This window comes from Fulmarus glacialis, unplaced genomic scaffold (assembly GCF_000690835.1).
Source record: "Fulmarus glacialis isolate BGI_N327 unplaced genomic scaffold, ASM69083v1 scaffold15130, whole genome shotgun sequence".
NCBI lineage: Eukaryota > Metazoa > Chordata > Aves > Procellariiformes > Procellariidae > Fulmarus > Fulmarus glacialis.
In genome coordinates, this window is record NW_009185902.1 from 414 (window position 1) to 17,124 (window position 16,711).

Here is a 16,711-nt window from a genome sequence, read left to right on the forward strand (position 1 = left end):
TTGCCAAGCAAGTATGGATACATGTAACTTTTAAAGAAGCTGAGAGAATGAGTTGAATTTTACTGGTTTTGCTGTTACCAGGTATTTTAAGATCACACAATAAAGGCCTGCAAATAACTTGTGCAGGGTGACATGAAATACTGAGAGTCCTGGAAAAATCTTGCTTGTGAAAGAGGCCTTACATGATTGCAATTACAAAAAGCTGTGTTCAATCGGCTGTTTAGACAAACAAAGGGTAACCAATGCTTCAGGAAATGCATTGTTGCAGAGAGGTTGAAATAAACAATTTAAATATGTGTGGTTGGAAGTAATGGAAAAGGAGGAACAGAAGTTCCAGAAGCTTACAAAGTTTTGTTATTGCTAAGCAATGCTTGCAGCTTATTTGGACGCCGCCTAAATGATGAATGAGCAAGCTGAATGTTGCACTTGTGCAGATAACTTAATCTTGAACGTTTTGATGTTTACTGGAACACTCAGGGAGCACTGGTATTTTACCACGTGGCGTTTTACTTCTTTATTTATTGAGAAGCTAGAGAAAGTACAAATTACACAAATATTGAATGTTGGAAAAGTATAAATAGCCTAGGGAGCTGAGGGATCTCTTTGTTGCTGTGAAGAGTGACTGTTGTTTTGTATCATCCTATCCTGAGGTAGTTTCATCAAGCACGCGAGGAGATGCTGACACAAACTGCTTTTTCTTATTGAGGGGCAGCTAAGACACTTGTTCTAAATAGAGAGAAAGCAGCTTGATATCTAAACGAGGCAATGCTGATCTAATGAATGTTTTGTTATTTGATGAGCGTGCAAGTGGGTAGTTTGAGTTGTGCTCTTGGAGTAAGGGTAGTATTCCTGACTATTGCTGCTTTACTGTGTAGCAACTCTGTTCCTTAGGTTCTCCATGTTTTAGAATACATATTACTTCACTGAAGTGGTGTTGAAGCTTAATTACGTGTTTTATAAAGCAGTCTGTGATCCTCTGGTGAATGGGTGGGTGACTTTTTCCCTTCCTGTAGCGTGAGGAAATCATGTACTATGTAATTATTTTGTCTGATTTTTGGTGGTACAAGCAATTGCTGTGCCACTGCTCTCAAGTATTCTGGATACATTTATTCATTCTTAGGTTGACTAGTTTACAAAATATATCAATGTAAATATTTTAAACTTGTAAGCACCATCCTCAGTATTCCAGTTAGGAACTTCACTCTATAATCAGTAACTTTGTTAAAAGTTTATGCTGGGTTTTTTTTTTTTCTATAATGTTACTTTTTTTTTTAGCTGAATGTAAAAATTAAAAAAAAAAAAATATCTTTGGAGTCTGCCTTGTTACAATATGTACAGTTTTTAATCTTTAGTTTTTGATATTCAAAATTAAGTTATGTAATTTATGTAATTTTATCCACTCTATTTTTAACTATCTCATTTGATTTGTATGAAAGAACACATTTTCTAAAAATATGTACAACTGGTATATTTCTGAGCCTCTAATAATGCAGCTCCTGACTGGATCCTTGTGGGAGGGAACTATTTATAGATGTCCATTCATTGTTTGTCATGCAAGAATGCTTTTGAGGTGTTCCCTTGAAGCAATGGTTTTGTAAGTGAAAGAGATGACATATGCTATATTTATGATGAAATATTTGACTCTTCAGAACTGATTTGATTCTTTGCAAAGAAGTTTGACACACGTTTTCTGTTAGGAAGTATCCTGATTAAATTTCAGTGATGACTGATTTTCTTGTTCTCTGCAAAGTTCATGTTAAGTTGCCTGCCTTAATTTCTGACTCTGTTTTTTTGTTTGTTTGTTTAATAGCAAATTTCTTATTTATGCCTGCCTGCTGCTTTTTTCTGTGCTGCTCTCTCTACGTCTGGATGACAAAATTCAATGGAGTTACTGGGCTGTATTTGCTCCAATATGGCTATGGAAGTTAATGGTGATTGTTGGTGCCTCAGTGGGAACAGGAGTATGGGCCCGAAACCCACAGTATCGGTATGTTGAAGATATTTATTTTGCAAAACAGAGGCAACATAATGTGTTCTCCCTACTGAATCACATTCATAAATAGGTTTTTTAACAACATAAGATATAGCATCCAGAAGGCTTGTTTTCAACGTATTTAAAATAATTATCATAACCTATAGTGTATGCAAACAGCTTTATGCAGCTATGGATGCCTTAATCCCAGTTGCAACAGTTTATCACAGGCTTCAACAATACTGTCTTTGGGAAGTTAAAACTTCTCATGAAATGACTTTTTGTGCTTTTCTGTTAGAATGTTGGGAACTCTTTGCTTTAGTATAAGCCGTATAGAAATACCTATCTTCATATGCGCTAGGAATATACTATATTTAATTGGATTATTTTCTAAATCAGTTTCCTGAAATGTACAGATCAGCCTGAAGAATGTTGTTTTTTTTTTTCTCCTTAGTGTGCATATAACCTCAGTGAACATATGGATGAATATTCAGTGATTCTTGAATATGCAGTGAACACAGAGAATTTCTTTCAGACTTTAGTTGCAGTTTTATAAGAAATATTCAAGTAGTTTAATACACTAATATAGGCAAATGTGTAACACTTGCAAAGATGTTTGTGGGAACAAATTCTGTAAATTCCTTTTCATTTTTGTCAAAGTTGTTTAACATTGATATTTTAATTGTCAGCCTAGGGGAAAATAACTTTCAGACCTTTAAATACATCAGTGTGTACTTTTTTGGTAATCTGAGTAGGATGTGAATTTGAATGTGCTAGGGGAAAAGGAAAGCTCCCTTAAATGAAGTGCAATAAATTCAATCCTCTCTTCTACCTATGGTGATTATTAAATGAAAAATTTTGTGCACAGGTCTCATTCTGATACACTATACTGTGTGATTCAGGTCTGATTTGCTCCTTCTAGTAATGGTTCTACTTGTATAGGAAAAAGCGTGGTTTCTCTGTGTGTGCTGTTACTTTACAGGCATTTTACTTTTTAGTAATAGATAATATTCTGTGGCAATACGCTGATTTTGGTGAATAAAGAAATTCTGGGGAAAGATGTGGATTCAATGAAAGCTGGTGCAGGAACCAAACAGATAGTTTTAGACTTAGCTTATTTCCTAACAGCCTGCCTGGTATCTGAGTGTTTACGTAGTAGCAAAGAAATCCTGTTTGATCTGCACAACTATGGAATCCTTAGAAAATTTTCAAGTTGTAAAAATCCCACTGCCCCCTTTTGAGTAAAATACTTTAAATGTGCAGCTTTATGGGCAAGAAATCCTGTTACGGTATAAGGAATGTAGTTTAATCGTGGCTATTTGGGCATAATGTGTATGTTTATTAAAAACCTGTGTTAATATCTGAAACTTAGCAATTGTAAACAAAGTGTCTTGGGATGTTTGCAGGACACTGTGCTTTCTTATTGACAAGTGAAGTGAATGCTTCCTTATTCTCTCTTTAGAGCAGAAGGAGAAACCTGTGTGGAGTTCAAAGCTATGTTAATTGCAGTAGGCATCCACCTGCTACTGCTCATGTTTGAAGTTCTGGTGTGTGACAGGATCGAAAGAGGAACCCATTTCTGGCTTCTGGTCTTCATGCCATTATTCTTTGTATCTCCAGTGTCAGTTGCAGCTTGTGTGTGGGGATTCCGACATGACAGGTCTCTGGAGGTAATACTTCATTTGTTCTGTGTAAAATTTGTGGCAATGCAAGACTGTATCAATTCGGTTACAGTTCATCTCCCGGTAAAGCATGATATGGATGACTGCATCAGTTGAATTAATTGTTTGCACTGACATCTGCTAGAGTGAAAAACCAGGATCGGAGATAATATGATTTTTTTCTAATCTCTTGTTTTTTCAACTACCAAGTCGCAGCATGTTTTAAACCTGCCTTTTTATTATTGTGTGTTGAAAGAACTTGCCACAAACTCTGCAATATGGACTAATGCTAGACACGAAAACAGAAATTACTGAAGAAAATTCCTCTGATAGTAAGCACTGTCCCTAGGCCGAATGGAACTTCCAGAGCCCTAGATAATCAGGGTTGAAAATTTCTTATTATCCAATCTGTGTGCTTAATCTTTAATTTGGGAATGCGAATGGTAGGCATAAACAGTAGGTTTTTATTTTCTGCCTCTTCTTTCCTCTCTAACTCACTCCTTTTGGTTTTGGAATAAATTTAAAATTCTTATTGAATTGATTTTTTTTTTTAAGGATTTTTTTTTTTCGCCTGTGTCCTCAAACTACCCCATGACAATTAAAAATCTGATTTTTAGACGAGGTTCAGCTTTTTCAGATTTTTTAATTTCAAGGGAATATTTCTCTAACATTAGCATAAGCTGAGTTTATAACTAGAGAAACATTTTTGGTAAGTGATTGTTAGGATGACTGGTAAACTGATACCTTAAACTGCTGATTTAAAAACATTGCAAATCGAATTTCATTTTGCAGAGTTCTATTCACAGTTAACCATTCCTAAAAGTAAAATTTGTGTAGAAGTACTTGCCTTCTATTGGGTGATGCTTGATTGCCCACTGATTTACAGGTGACTGCAGAGCTGCTAAGTACTGGCAGAAAAAAATGGAATCCACTCACCCCTAAAAGGCAACAGCTGTCTCAAAGAAAATAATGCAGTTGAACTGCCAACTCACTTTTTTACTATTTTGTCATCCTCACTTAGTGCTGTTCTACTTTCTTTTCTTTTTACTCTGGGAAGATTTCATTATTTCCCTTTCATTTGCTAGGAATGTAAGAGGGGCCTGTCTTTAACCCAGGATATTAATTTTTGGCATGAGTAATCAAAGTAGTTGTTAATCTATTATTTTCATAATTATTTAATCTGAAAATATATGGTCTGCTTGTTCCTATTCTGAAACTGATTAGGTGATCAGCAAGTACATAGTGGGGTTCTGTCCGTAGATCATGGTGGGCTCGGAAAAAGCTTTCTTTTATGTGTTACACTATTTTTACAGTCAATAAAACACCATTTATTTAAGGCATATTGAATTCATTAAATTGTGAGCCTAGCTGCTCCAAATATACATGCACTTGCCATATATAGCTCAAATGTTAACTTGATTCTAGAAATTATTTTTAGCAATTGATCCTCTGATTTTTTTTTTTATTTTTTCTCTCTCTTTGCTCTTGCAGTTTTCAGGTTGCTTGGTCTCATGCTTGAGTGTGGGGTTTTTTGGTGGTTTATTCTTTTGAGAAAGCCAGTGGTACAAAATTATTTTAAATCTAGTTTTCCAGTCTTTTTAAAGCAACCTGTATTTCAAGAGTGAAGACTTCAGTGCAGTCTCTGAAGTAGGCAAGTGCCTGCTGCCTGTTGGATTTCGGAATCCCTGTACTGTGAATTCCAAAGGCATTTATCCAAGAGATCATAGTACACAATCATATATGTTAGTGAAAAGTAGCATGTAGTGTCTGCCTTCTGAGATGTATTACATCTCAAAGATGCCTTAATTCCCTACATGTATTTTTAAAATGGAAAATGTTTCTAACTTACACTCAAGAGCTTCAGTTAGTCTTTTCAGATAATAATTCTCTGTTTGATCTCTGAAATTCCTACTCATGTAGGGTTGCCCATAAACTTCAGAAACAGAATCTTGGCAAGTCTGATGGTGTTTCATTGTTTCACTTTGTTCAAGCTAGACACAAACTTGATTTTTTTTTTTTCCTTTTTTTTAAAGTATAATTTAATGTTAGTTCTCATAGTGGCAAGCAGGACACGCAAAAAGCTTTCATTAACATTTTTAATGAGAAGTATTGCTTTTCTGTATTGCCTCAAAACGCAAGTGTCTTCAGTGTCATTTAAAATATCTCTCAATTATACAGTAAATGATTGAATTTGGATGTCATCTTCCACTATTCTATGTATTTCTTCCCCCCCCAGATAGAGCTGGGGCTTTTAAACTGGACTGTTGGTAGTTGAACCCATGTAACTTTCATCTTTACGTTACTGCAACTACTAAACAATATCTTTAAAGATAAATTTTGCTAATTTTAACTTGAAGGGCTTTTTACTACTTGTTAATTTAATTCTAGCAGTATTTCTTATCTGAAGAAAATAGTTGAAGTTGTTTTCCGATGCTTTGCCTTTTTTAGTCTGATTAGTTTGGCTTTTCTTATTTCTCCAATCACTCTAATAAGTGTTGCAGGTAGTGCTTTTATTTTATTTTAAATACCAGGAAGGTCTTTCCTTGCGAGACAGCTGCCTCTACAGTTACTCTATTGGGATCACAGCCTCCCAAATTTGGGGATGCTTAGTAATACCTAATGCAAATGCAAATGATGTTCCATATTGCAATGATAAGCATGGAGTCAGAAAAGTCCTTTGAGAGATTCTTTGGTTAGCTTGGAAATAGCTTTATCATGCTAAGAGCTAACTAATGTATTTTCCTTTTCTAGCTGGAAATCTTGTGTTCAGTCAATATTCTACAGTTCATATTCATTGCACTCAGACTAGATGAGATCATCAGATGGCCGTGGCTTGTACGTAACAAATGTTTTCTTCTTATCCTTGTTTAAATGCTGAATTTCATAAAGATATTCACTATAGGGAACAGTTAATGTATGATCAGAGTCCGTGATCACATTTTTGCTCGCTTAATAATCCTTCACTGAATGTCTGGCATTTCATTCAGTGGTCATGGGAAACAGAGGCTGTTCTTTGGGCATTCATCCTTCGGGGGACAGGGACGTGCCATCAACTGCAATTAATCTTTGATCGGTTGTTGAAAGAGAAATCCTAACCAAAAGTTTCCAGTGGGAACACTAAATTAGCCATGAAAACGATTAGTGAGTTAAGGAATGTGTTGGTAAATATGGTGTGATAACTAGTTTTACTTGTTGTGTTACCATCCGTGTAAATCCACTTACTGTGCAAGTGGTCACTGTCAAAACTGCTGAGATCTCCTGTCCCAAGTGCCTTTAGAATACAAAAGCTCTGTTTCTGTGTTTTGGTTTTTGTAAATTACCATAAAACTGATAATCTGGCATGATTATGACTGTCCTTTCTATTTTCCAAAAAACTAGGAAAAGGGTCTAATTCAGAAACTGTTTCAAGTAAGGTGTCCAGTGTAGAAAATACTTGCTAAAATCAATTCCAAATACTGTTTGAGCCCACTTAACATCAGTCTTATAAAAGCTGAACTACATTGACTTAATTTTAAATTGTTTCAGCTTGATGGGTTTACAAAGCTAACTGAGGAACCCAAAGAACTGATATGGCTCATAACAGTGCACGCGATTTGTGAAGCTTTTCTGTTAGAGATTATATTAAAGAGCATTAGACTTAAATTTCTTTTTCTTGTTTAGATTTAATATGGATACTTGCTTTATTTAAAAAACCCTCACCTGAAACAAATCAAACTGATAAAAATGGATCACTGTCGGCAGGGGAAAAGCAGTTACCTTCTTTTTCTTTCAGGTTGTTTGTGTTCCACTGTGGATCTTGATGTCCTTTCTGTGTCTAGTCGTGCTCTATTACATTGTATGGTCTGTTCTATTCTTGCGCTCTATGGATGTGATTGCTGAGCAAAGGAGGACACACATAACAATGGCTGTCAGCTGGATGACAATTGTAGTTCCACTGCTCACATTTGAGGTAATAAAAAGCATAACGAGTTTTATGTATCTTGCTCTTTTTTCAGTGAGTGATGAATGTTGCTGTGTCTCTTTTTGAACTTACTAAAATGAGAGTACTGCTTTTTGTTTTGGAATAAAATATTAACACCAAATATGAAAGAAAACCAAGAATTCTATGTTTCTTGAAAGTTTTTGGAGTAAAATAGGCATCACATTGGAACTGTAACTGTGTTTCTGTGGAGGCTATTTTTCTTCACAGATGTGTGAAGTTAAAGATCTGAGGTCAGCATATGTTTTAATAAGCTTGAAAGTGGGTATTGCAACTAAACTGACTTTCTGTAATTTTTTTGCCATTTAGATCTTACTAGTACACAGACTGGATGGGCATAATTCTTTTTCTTTTATACCCATATTTGTTCCTCTCTGGCTTTCACTGATAACTTTAATGGCAACAACATTTGGACAAAAAGGAGGAAATCACTGTAAGTATTTAAAAATTAATAAAACAGATTGAAACTCAAGGCTTAAATGTACTTCATTAAGACTTGTGTTTTCAAAAAGGGCTTTTTTGTGCATATTCTCTCATGAAAATTCAGGTCTGTCTGTTACTAAAATCAGCTGAAAACAATAGTGAGTTTTCAGTGTTTATAGTGTCTCTTGCTTTTTTTTTTTCTTATTCTGTTAAAAGCATGACTTCTGCTCGGACTCAACTTGAAATCCCAATGGGATTTTAATTGTAACTTAGCCTTTTATCCTTCCTTATTTCCATGAGTTTCATTCTCATGGGCCGTGACTGGATCTTTCTACTGTGGGTTCTGAAAAATAGTGTAGCACCTACCATTTTTAATTAGCTTTTGTCCTAGTAGCCTGAACTAGTATTCTCTTTCCTCTTTGGCCAAATAGTGCTCTGTGCTGCTTAGCTGTAACTTAAGTTGCCTGAGTGGCCAGTGTAGATTTACTGGGCTTTTATCCCCACCACAACTAGCACAGCCGAAAAGAGCGTTTGCACTTTCAGCCATCTAATGTTACTGAACCAGTGCAGATGAGTAGCTCTTCCCATCCACGTTGCAGTTCATGTTCCTTGTTGACAAGGCAATAAAATGGTAGGATTTTTCAGAGTTGAAAGGAACCAGCTGTGATGTTTGTTATATAAATTCACTTCAGTTGTGAAGTATATTAAGAATTTCTTTATTCGGTCATGACTAAGCTTATCTCCATATATTTAGTTTACTTTTATATTGTTATTGCATGGAAAACTGTTACTGGTGATTTTTTTTTTTTTTTTTAAATGCATGCCCTCAATAATTCATAGCCAAATTAGTCTTTTGGACATGTGGCTTTCCATTTTGTCTTCTGTAGGGTTAATAAATATTTATGTAAATTTTTAAAAAAAGACTATATATCTGAAGTGAGCCTCAGAAGACTCGCATGAAAATCCACCTTTAAGTGCTAAGCAACATACACCAGTTGGCCATGACGTATAATCTCCCCAAAAAGATGGGTTGTATGGGATCTTCCCTGGCAAATGCTTAATACCTTGATTTCGTTTGGTGTGAAAGATTTGATGTGGGCAGGCTGTTCCTGACAATGCTTAACATGTGAAATGAAATGGATTCTTGTGGCAGCATAGCTGTAATTTATACATATGGATATACACATACAGACATGCAAGTGCAGACACACAGAGGCATGCAAATGCATGTATATATTCTGTATGTATATCTGTGTGTATATAATCTGAACTGTAATGTTATTATATGATAGGTATAAGTAACACTGCTGAGAAGCAGCACTAACAAATTTTATATTGTTCATATGCAAACAATCAAGAGAACTTAAAAGAGATTGCATAGTCTGCCTACTTAATTAAATTTTCATTCTGTCCTGTGATAATGTGATTTTTTTTTTTTTTAGGGTGGTTTGGAATTCGCAAAGACTTTTGCCAATTCCTGCTTGAAATTTTCCCATTCTTACGAGAATATGGAAATATTTCATATGATCTTCATCATGAAGATAATGAGGAAACAGAAGAAACACCACTGCCTGAACCACCAAAAATTGCACCAATGTTTCGAAAAAAGACTGGAGTGGTCATTACACAGAGTCCTGGAAAATACGTGATTCCACCTCCCAAATTAAACATTGATATGCCAGATTAAGATGACAGTAGCATATTAAACTTGAACTGGGAATCAGCAGACAAATGTATTTCATCTCATGCCTTGTCCGAATTACGTTAAAATAGATATTGCTGAATCAGTGGCTTGGATTACAAAAACCAGATCTTGAAGATAATCTGAGAGCTTTTCCAGAGATACGTGGTGGTCTAATTTGTGAACCTTCCTAATGGGTTGGTTGCACACTTGCCTGTACAGTATTTATATGAACATTTTAGCAGTGTAATATATTGTTTAAAAGTCTTGTTGTGTACAGTATAAGTATTATCTAAAAGTATTTTTTTAAAAACCCTGTATGAAATGCCTATGCTATTCCAGGTGTCATTTAGGTCCTAAATATACACTTGATTTCTATGTCTGTTTTAAATGCTTTGGAGATGTCTTAGTGTATCACCTCTTTACTACTTTTTCTGTTCAGCCACAATCATTGTCTTAAATGCAGAGGCACAGGAGTGTTGCACTTCTCAGGCAAGACTGGAAAGCTTTTTTGGGGGGAAATAGAATGTATAGCAACTTACATGATGTTTTTGACTTATCTATGTAAATTTTCATGTAAGTATTTCAACTTCTGCACTGGCTTGGGAGTTAAGTGTTGCTTTTGTTGCTTTTCCAGTTTCATGTTTTAATTCTTCTTGAGCAGCATGTACACCATTCTCCCATTAGACTGGCTGTTTAATAAGCTGTTCCCTCTTGCATTGTGCATGCAGTCTATGCCAGAAACGTTAGTTGTAGGTTTTACAACTGTCGGTTAGCTGGTATAAATATGGTAGCTTGGTCTTCATTACCAACTTTGTAAGAGTGTTGGTGTAAATGATTAAACTTTTCAAGATAGGAACTCATTGGTGTTGGCATAGCATTTTCTTGTTTGAAAAAAGATCTCCTTTGACAGACTGTCTTGGACTTCCAGGTGCTTCAGAGAAATTTAGTCTTTGAAACCTGTACTCCAGTAGCTTGTAACAACAGATGTCAGATACTTCCACATCCTTGCAGCTGCTCTTTGTGTTTAGGTGAACCTATGGTTTAGGTAGCTTAAATACCACGGATCATGTTTCCTCAGTGTTAGCATAGCAATGAGATAAGAGCAAAGAGTGTATGGACATTTCTGCATGTGTGAAAAGTGCGCACCTGAAAAACTTCGGAGATGTGGCGCTTTCATTCCTAACACTGCAGATCTCCCTCTTCCTCCCTGTGGACCAGCTACTAGTTTCATTGGAATTTCATTTACTTTTTGGCTCTTGAAAAAAAAAAACACCCAAACTGTAAAGGAAAAAAAAAAACCCCACACCCAAACTGTAAAGGAAAAGCAACAAGTGCTGTTTAGCTCTTGCTGCTGCTGCTGTTTCATGTCGCTAGGAAACGGACGCTGCATGGCAACGCAGCATGGGTGTCAGTGATGTTTGAGAATTTTCCCTTGGGATTCTCAGTCAGTTTGTCACTTCCTTTCAGCCAGACAGCCTAACTGCTAGGGTTCAGCTGAAAAATTTACTCGAACTGAGAAAAAAGAAGTCAAAATGGAGCTTTCCTCACTGGAAACTTCATGTGATTCTGTTCTGGTCAAGGGAGTTCATTCATCAGGCTCGACTTCTCTCTGTCCAGCATGTGACAAAAGAGCAGCTAGTGATGCTGCCTTTGGACCTCCAATAGAAGAAAGGTCTTTACAAACTTCAGCTAAGCAGCTCTGGTCAAAAAGAGAGCGTCTAAATTCATCTGAGGAGAGCTCTAGCGAAGGCGATGCCTCTACATGCCTGGGCTTTCTGGAGAAGCTCTGGGATGTTGTTCAAAGCGATCAGTTTGAGTCCATTTGGTGGGGTGACAACGGAAAGCGTGTAGTGATTCATGAAGAATTGTTTGACGAGGAAGTACTAGAGAGGAGAGGATGTCTGAGAATTTTTGAAAGTGAGAGCATGAAAAGCTTCACTCATCACCTCCATCCGTACGGATTCACCAGAAAGCTGTGGGATTTTCTAAAATTGGGCTCGCACAATGACTTGCTGGCAGAAGAAACAACTAGGGAGGTATGTTGGATCCTCTACATGCAAACTAACTCTCAGAATATTCCAGTGGGACAGATTTCTGTTCCAATGAAATAAGCTTTTACTACATAGGAGATGAGGATGGTAGTAAAAGTTCTGATTGTCATTTGTTTCTCATGTGCAGGAGTTTTTGAGGTAGCATTTCTGAGTAGTGGAAATGCTGGTAAAATATATGTTGGTTATTTCCAATTACTTTGAACACATAAAATGAAAAGATACTCTCACTGTATTGGGATTTTTGTTTTGGTATTTGCTATGTGTCTTGCTGTACTAGATGTGCAGTTTTCTTGTGGCATTTGCTGAAGGCTGAGAAGGTACATGTCAGCATCATATAGTTACCTACATGTTCCTTCCATGCTAAAGTTGCTGAAAAATAGTGGTAAAAGCTTCACTCATCACCTCCATCCGTACGGATTCACCAGAAAGCTGTGGGATTTTCTAAAATTGGGCTCGCACAATGACTTGCTGGCAGAAGAAACAACTAGGGAGGTATGTTGGATCCTCTACATGCAAACTAACTCTCAGAATATTCCAGTGGGACAGATTTCTGTTCCAATGAAATAAGCTTTTACTACATAGGAGATGAGGATGGTAGTAAAAGTTCTGATTGTCATTTGTTTCTCATGTGCAGGAGTTTTTGAGGTAGCATTTCTGAGTAGTGGAAATGCTGGTAAAATATATGTTGGTTATTTCCAATTACTTTGAACACATAAAATGAAAAGATACTCTCACTGTATTGGGATTTTTGTTTTGGTATTTGCTATGTGTCTTGCTGTACTAGATGTGCAGTTTTCTTGTGGCATTTGCTGAAGGCTGAGAAGGTACATGTCAGCATCATATAGTTACCTACATGTTCCTTCCATGCTAAAGTTGCTGAAAAATAGTGGTATTTGGGTTTCTGAATCAGTTTGTATGCTTTTGAAAATCTTATGCTTCTATGCTACCAAGCAGCAAAACCACAAGACTGGTTACTACTTAACAGGACTGTACTGCACCATTTTATTCGGTGTAAACTTCAGGTTTAGAATGCCCCTGATAGTCCTTTTTAACATTTCTCTTTTGCAATTAAAATCCTTAGTTCTCATATCTTTGTGGTTTCCAGTCTTAAGGTGGTGGCAACTAACTCTTTTCCTTTGCATTTTTTAGTTTCACTTCTACTACAACCCAAATTTTAGAAGACATTTTCTGCATCTGTTAATGAAGTATAAGCAAAGCTTTGGTCCAAAAACTCAAATACCAGCAGGATTTTCACTGGACATGGATTTGCATGCACGCTGCCAGAGAAGAAAACCAGATGTTGAGCTTGTGTGGGAAACCACTTCTGAGGAGGACAGTGGTCCATTCACAGCAGGTGGAAGGGAGAACATGCACACCTCTGCACCCAGGAAGACCACACCTGCCACCCGATGTGCAAGGCAGCTATCCGAGTCAGACGTGCCCCTACATCTGCACGCACCGCTGCTCTGACAAATTCAGACCCTGCGGCAGCAGTAGGCAGGGAGAAGCTCAGTCCCCTGGCCCCCTCCTTTTTGCTGCAGCACAGCACGCCTGGCCCGGCTGGCATCCAGGGTGCTGCTTCTGCTGCTGCTGCACCAGGTCATGCTGTGCCAGCCGTGCCCAACAGCCATTTTCCACCAGGGCTGGTGCCTCTCACGTCTCCAGCTGTGCTGGCAGCAGCCGCTGCTCTGTCTATGCCAAGGCCACCTCAGGGCCAAACTCCACGATACCAGCACTGCCCGACTTGCATTTGTGGTCCAAATAGCAGACCTGCAGGCAATGGCCTCAGACCCCAGCCCAGGGCATGCTAGGTACCTTCCACAGCTCCTTTAGAAGTTGCATAGTCTAAGGGAATAGTCTCTCCTAAGTGTTCCAATAAACTATCTGAATGCAAAGCCTCTGCCAGTTGTCCTGTCCTGTTTTTACAGCCATGCCTATGCCTGGCCTTGGTCCTTGCTCCAGAAAGTCAAAAGGATTTTCATTGTAATGCAGGGTGTGAATTTTGAAAAGGTCTAAAAGTGCCAAAGTTAGTGACTTCTATTTGTCACTCCTCACACTTACTTCAATATTAGATTTTTCAAAGCTTATTACTATTTTTCCTCTTAAATGAGAGAAAGAAGTATTATAATACACACTTCATTTAACTTTGTACAAGCACCTTCTTTCCAATAAAGGCCTTTCTACAAAGGCTGTCAGGTCACAGAGCCGTATACTGCAGACTGCTCCCCCCTCCATCATATGCACATCTAATGTACCCAACCTGTGAATGAGGAAAATCTGGTCCTTTCTGGAAGTTTTACACTTACAGCACATAACACACACCATGCGCAGAAACCTCGTCCAGCAAATCTCTGCCTCTGAGTAGCCCCTAGGACTGGCCTTATCTCAGATGCTTTCTCTCTCAATGATCCCACAAACGTAAGGTTAGGAGTGGGCTGTGAGACAGATGTCATATTAATGATGGCAGCCTGCTTTCAAGCACCATTTTTCGGAAGGGTCCTACAAACTCTTTCTTCCTCATAATCAGAGATGCATGCATCATATAATATGGTTGTATTTACTCACGTTTTAAACTGGCACACAATACATCAACCACATCTTTAAAAAAATTGCATTTACTTAGAGTTATTTATATAGGAAAAATCTAGTAAACCGTCAATAATTTCCAGCAATGGCCATAAAAATTACATCTTTTTTATTTTGCCTCTAAAGAGCAGTTCTTCAAATGTATTTGCTATTTCAAACGATTAGTTTTGGAAGGGAATCCCTAACAACCCACTAATACTCAAGGTGCTGACTTGTGAATTGCAAGTTTGCATTTAGGCAGGAAAAATAATAGTGAGGGCCAACACCTACGCTTCTGAAGGGATCAGTTCTTCGGGGATGTCCACCTGCCACACACCTGTTCTCCCTCTGGCAGGAATCGGTTCCAGGAGCCATCTTGGATTTGAAACAACAGTCAAGTATTTCTGTTCTAGATTAGTGAGGACAGCTTTGTTTTCCAGCTCCAGAATCTTTTCAGCAGGCAAGTTTTCTGGATATAGCGAAGTCTCTCCAATGTCAATTAATCCTGTATTATAAAATTAAAATACAAAATTATTTGGTTGTTTGATCTCCTAGAGAAGTCTTCCAAAAGTAACCCTCCCAGAGGACATACAAAACAGCTCATTTGTTACCAGAAGAACACAGTATGAAGCACGCACATCTCAAACCAGAGTCATTCACTGCAGAAGACGGCCTGTGTGACTGAACTTAGGCCGGTGAAGAACAGGTGAAGCATGCAATTATAATATTCACAACTCAGTGACAGAGAATTCTGTTAAAAGAAGCCTGCATCTAAGGAGATACAGCTGCTACCAAAACTCCTGAGCTACATTTGGCCTTGAAACAGCTTCATTGAAAAGAAAACTCTCTCTACTGCTATCAGGACACTATTCTACTAACATTGTAAAATCATCAAACTATATGGAAATTCCTGCTCTCTGGAACCCTTTTAATGTCACAAAAAGGAATTTCTATATTGCTTAATGATTAAAAACGTTAAAATCAAGATGAAAGAAACTCTGATACCTACTCCACAATTTAGCGTGCAATTTATGTCAAGGTTACAAATCTGCATATTACATAGTACCTAACAATTTTCAGCACTGTAGAACCAGAACAATTTTTCAATATATGTGATAGAAGTAATTTGTTGTGCAGGAATAGCTAAAAATAGATGAGAATGCAAGATAGATGCTGTAACAAAAGATACCTACAAGAAAAGAGTGCAAAATGAGTGCTGGATAAAAACTTTGTAAATATACAGTGCAGCAACATACACTGTATTTCAGCACAATATAAGGAAAGAAACACCACTCCATCCTAACTTTGTGTTACTGAAACAAACGTCTTCGCTGCCCAAATAACAAGAGCGATGGAGCATTTGTAGCACTGAAATAGGATTTATTTATTTAATACTGTAACGTGACATGCAAAGCACTGCAACGTCATGACTTCACCTGACTATGAGTACTATAAAAAGGTTTCAGCAAGAGCTCCTAAGCTCAAAATGCAAGAAGTGTGGAATTGACATTTATTATCATGCAACAAAATAATATGCAATCCACGTTATACTGCCTTCCTGCATGACAAGTTAGCACAAATCAATTTCATTTCCTGTACAGGCTTTAGAGTTGTAGGCTAAAGATTTTAGTAGAGTGAGTGTGTTCTAAAAACTGAGGCCTGACTAAAATTCTTTATCCTAAAGGTCAAAGATACTTCACATTTCCAACAAAATGAAAAAGAATAAATGTTATTTACAACTTCCCTCAAGGACCTCAGCTTACAGTGATAAGGAATCCAAACAGGCCCCCAGTCACACCTCAGGCACCGCTCCTCCAAAGTAAGTGTTAAAGCAATGTTACAATGAGCATCACTGTGTGAAGCAGATGTGTATTGGACTGAAGTAAGTTAATGGATTGAAAGCTTGCTTGGAAAATATAATCCAAGGTTGCTTACCTGCAATAACTCCTCTGCCAAATTTTTCCCCTTTATCCAACAAGTCTTGCACTTGGTTGGGCGTCATACCGAACCTATTCAAAAGAATTGCTCTCCATGTGTCGTCTTGCCAGTCCTTAACAGCTATATGAATAGCAATGGTGCAGTTCTTGTAGCCTGCTAGCAAAGGACGCCAGCGAGTCTCCACTGTTTTGACGTTGTTTAAAACTAATCCTGCATAGGGTTGTCGGAAGGAGAGGCAACCAAATTTCATCGTTTTCCTTGCATCAGAGCCCGTTTATTTCCTATGAACAAACAGACGTTTTGAGGTTAGTCTTTACAAACGTGCCTGTGACCATGACAAACTCGCAGATCTGCCCGAGCAGCTGCCCCGAAGCTCAGGAAGCTGTCCGCCCCGCGGGGCCCCGCTTTCCCAACCGCGCTCCGGGCACAGGCCGGCCT

The 16,711-nt window shown here is 37.7% G+C and overlaps 2 protein-coding genes across 2 annotated transcripts; one reads left to right on the forward strand and one right to left on the reverse strand.

The window, feature by feature from the left end:
* The first annotated feature begins 1,814 nt into the window (after positions 1–1,814).
* TMEM185A (transmembrane protein 185A) lies at positions 1,815–10,575 on the forward strand. The gene is made up of 6 exons (XM_009583758.1): positions 1,815–1,987; positions 3,435–3,642; positions 6,385–6,468; positions 7,406–7,582; positions 7,922–8,045; positions 9,478–10,575. Exons 1-6 carry the CDS (start codon positions 1,929–1,931, stop codon positions 9,720–9,722), a joined length of 897 nt encoding a protein of 298 aa, XP_009582053.1. The 5' UTR covers positions 1,815–1,928; the 3' UTR covers positions 9,723–10,575.
* Positions 10,576–14,597: 4,022 nt separating this feature from the next.
* LOC104070459 (protein CXorf40A-like) lies at positions 14,598–16,523 on the reverse strand. Its single transcript, XM_009583869.1, has 2 exons — positions 16,271–16,523; positions 14,598–14,840 (listed from the first exon to the last, which is right to left on the reverse strand). Exons 1-2 carry the CDS (start codon positions 16,521–16,523, stop codon positions 14,623–14,625), a joined length of 471 nt encoding a protein of 156 aa, XP_009582164.1. The 3' UTR covers positions 14,598–14,622.
* Positions 16,524–16,711: the final 188 nt, after the last annotated feature.

Excerpts from the sequence above, each read along its gene's own strand:
- TMEM185A (XM_009583758.1), top strand. The coding sequence starts at position 1,929 with ATGGTGATTGTTGGTGCCTCAGTGGGAACAGGAGTATGGGCCCGAAAC. Across the intron at positions 3,643-6,384 it reads GACATGACAGGTCTCTGGAG|CTGGAAATCTTGTGTTCAGT; the intron begins GTAATACTTCAT and ends TTCCTTTTCTAG. Across the intron at positions 7,583-7,921 it reads TTCCACTGCTCACATTTGAG|ATCTTACTAGTACACAGACT; the intron begins GTAATAAAAAGC and ends TTTGCCATTTAG.
- LOC104070459 (XM_009583869.1), bottom strand. The coding sequence starts at position 16,523 with ATGAAATTTGGTTGCCTCTCCTTCCGACAACCCTATGCAGGATTAGTT. Across the intron at positions 14,841-16,270 it reads TGGCAGAGGAGTTATTGCAG|GATTAATTGACATTGGAGAG; the intron begins GTAAGCAACCTT and ends TTTATAATACAG.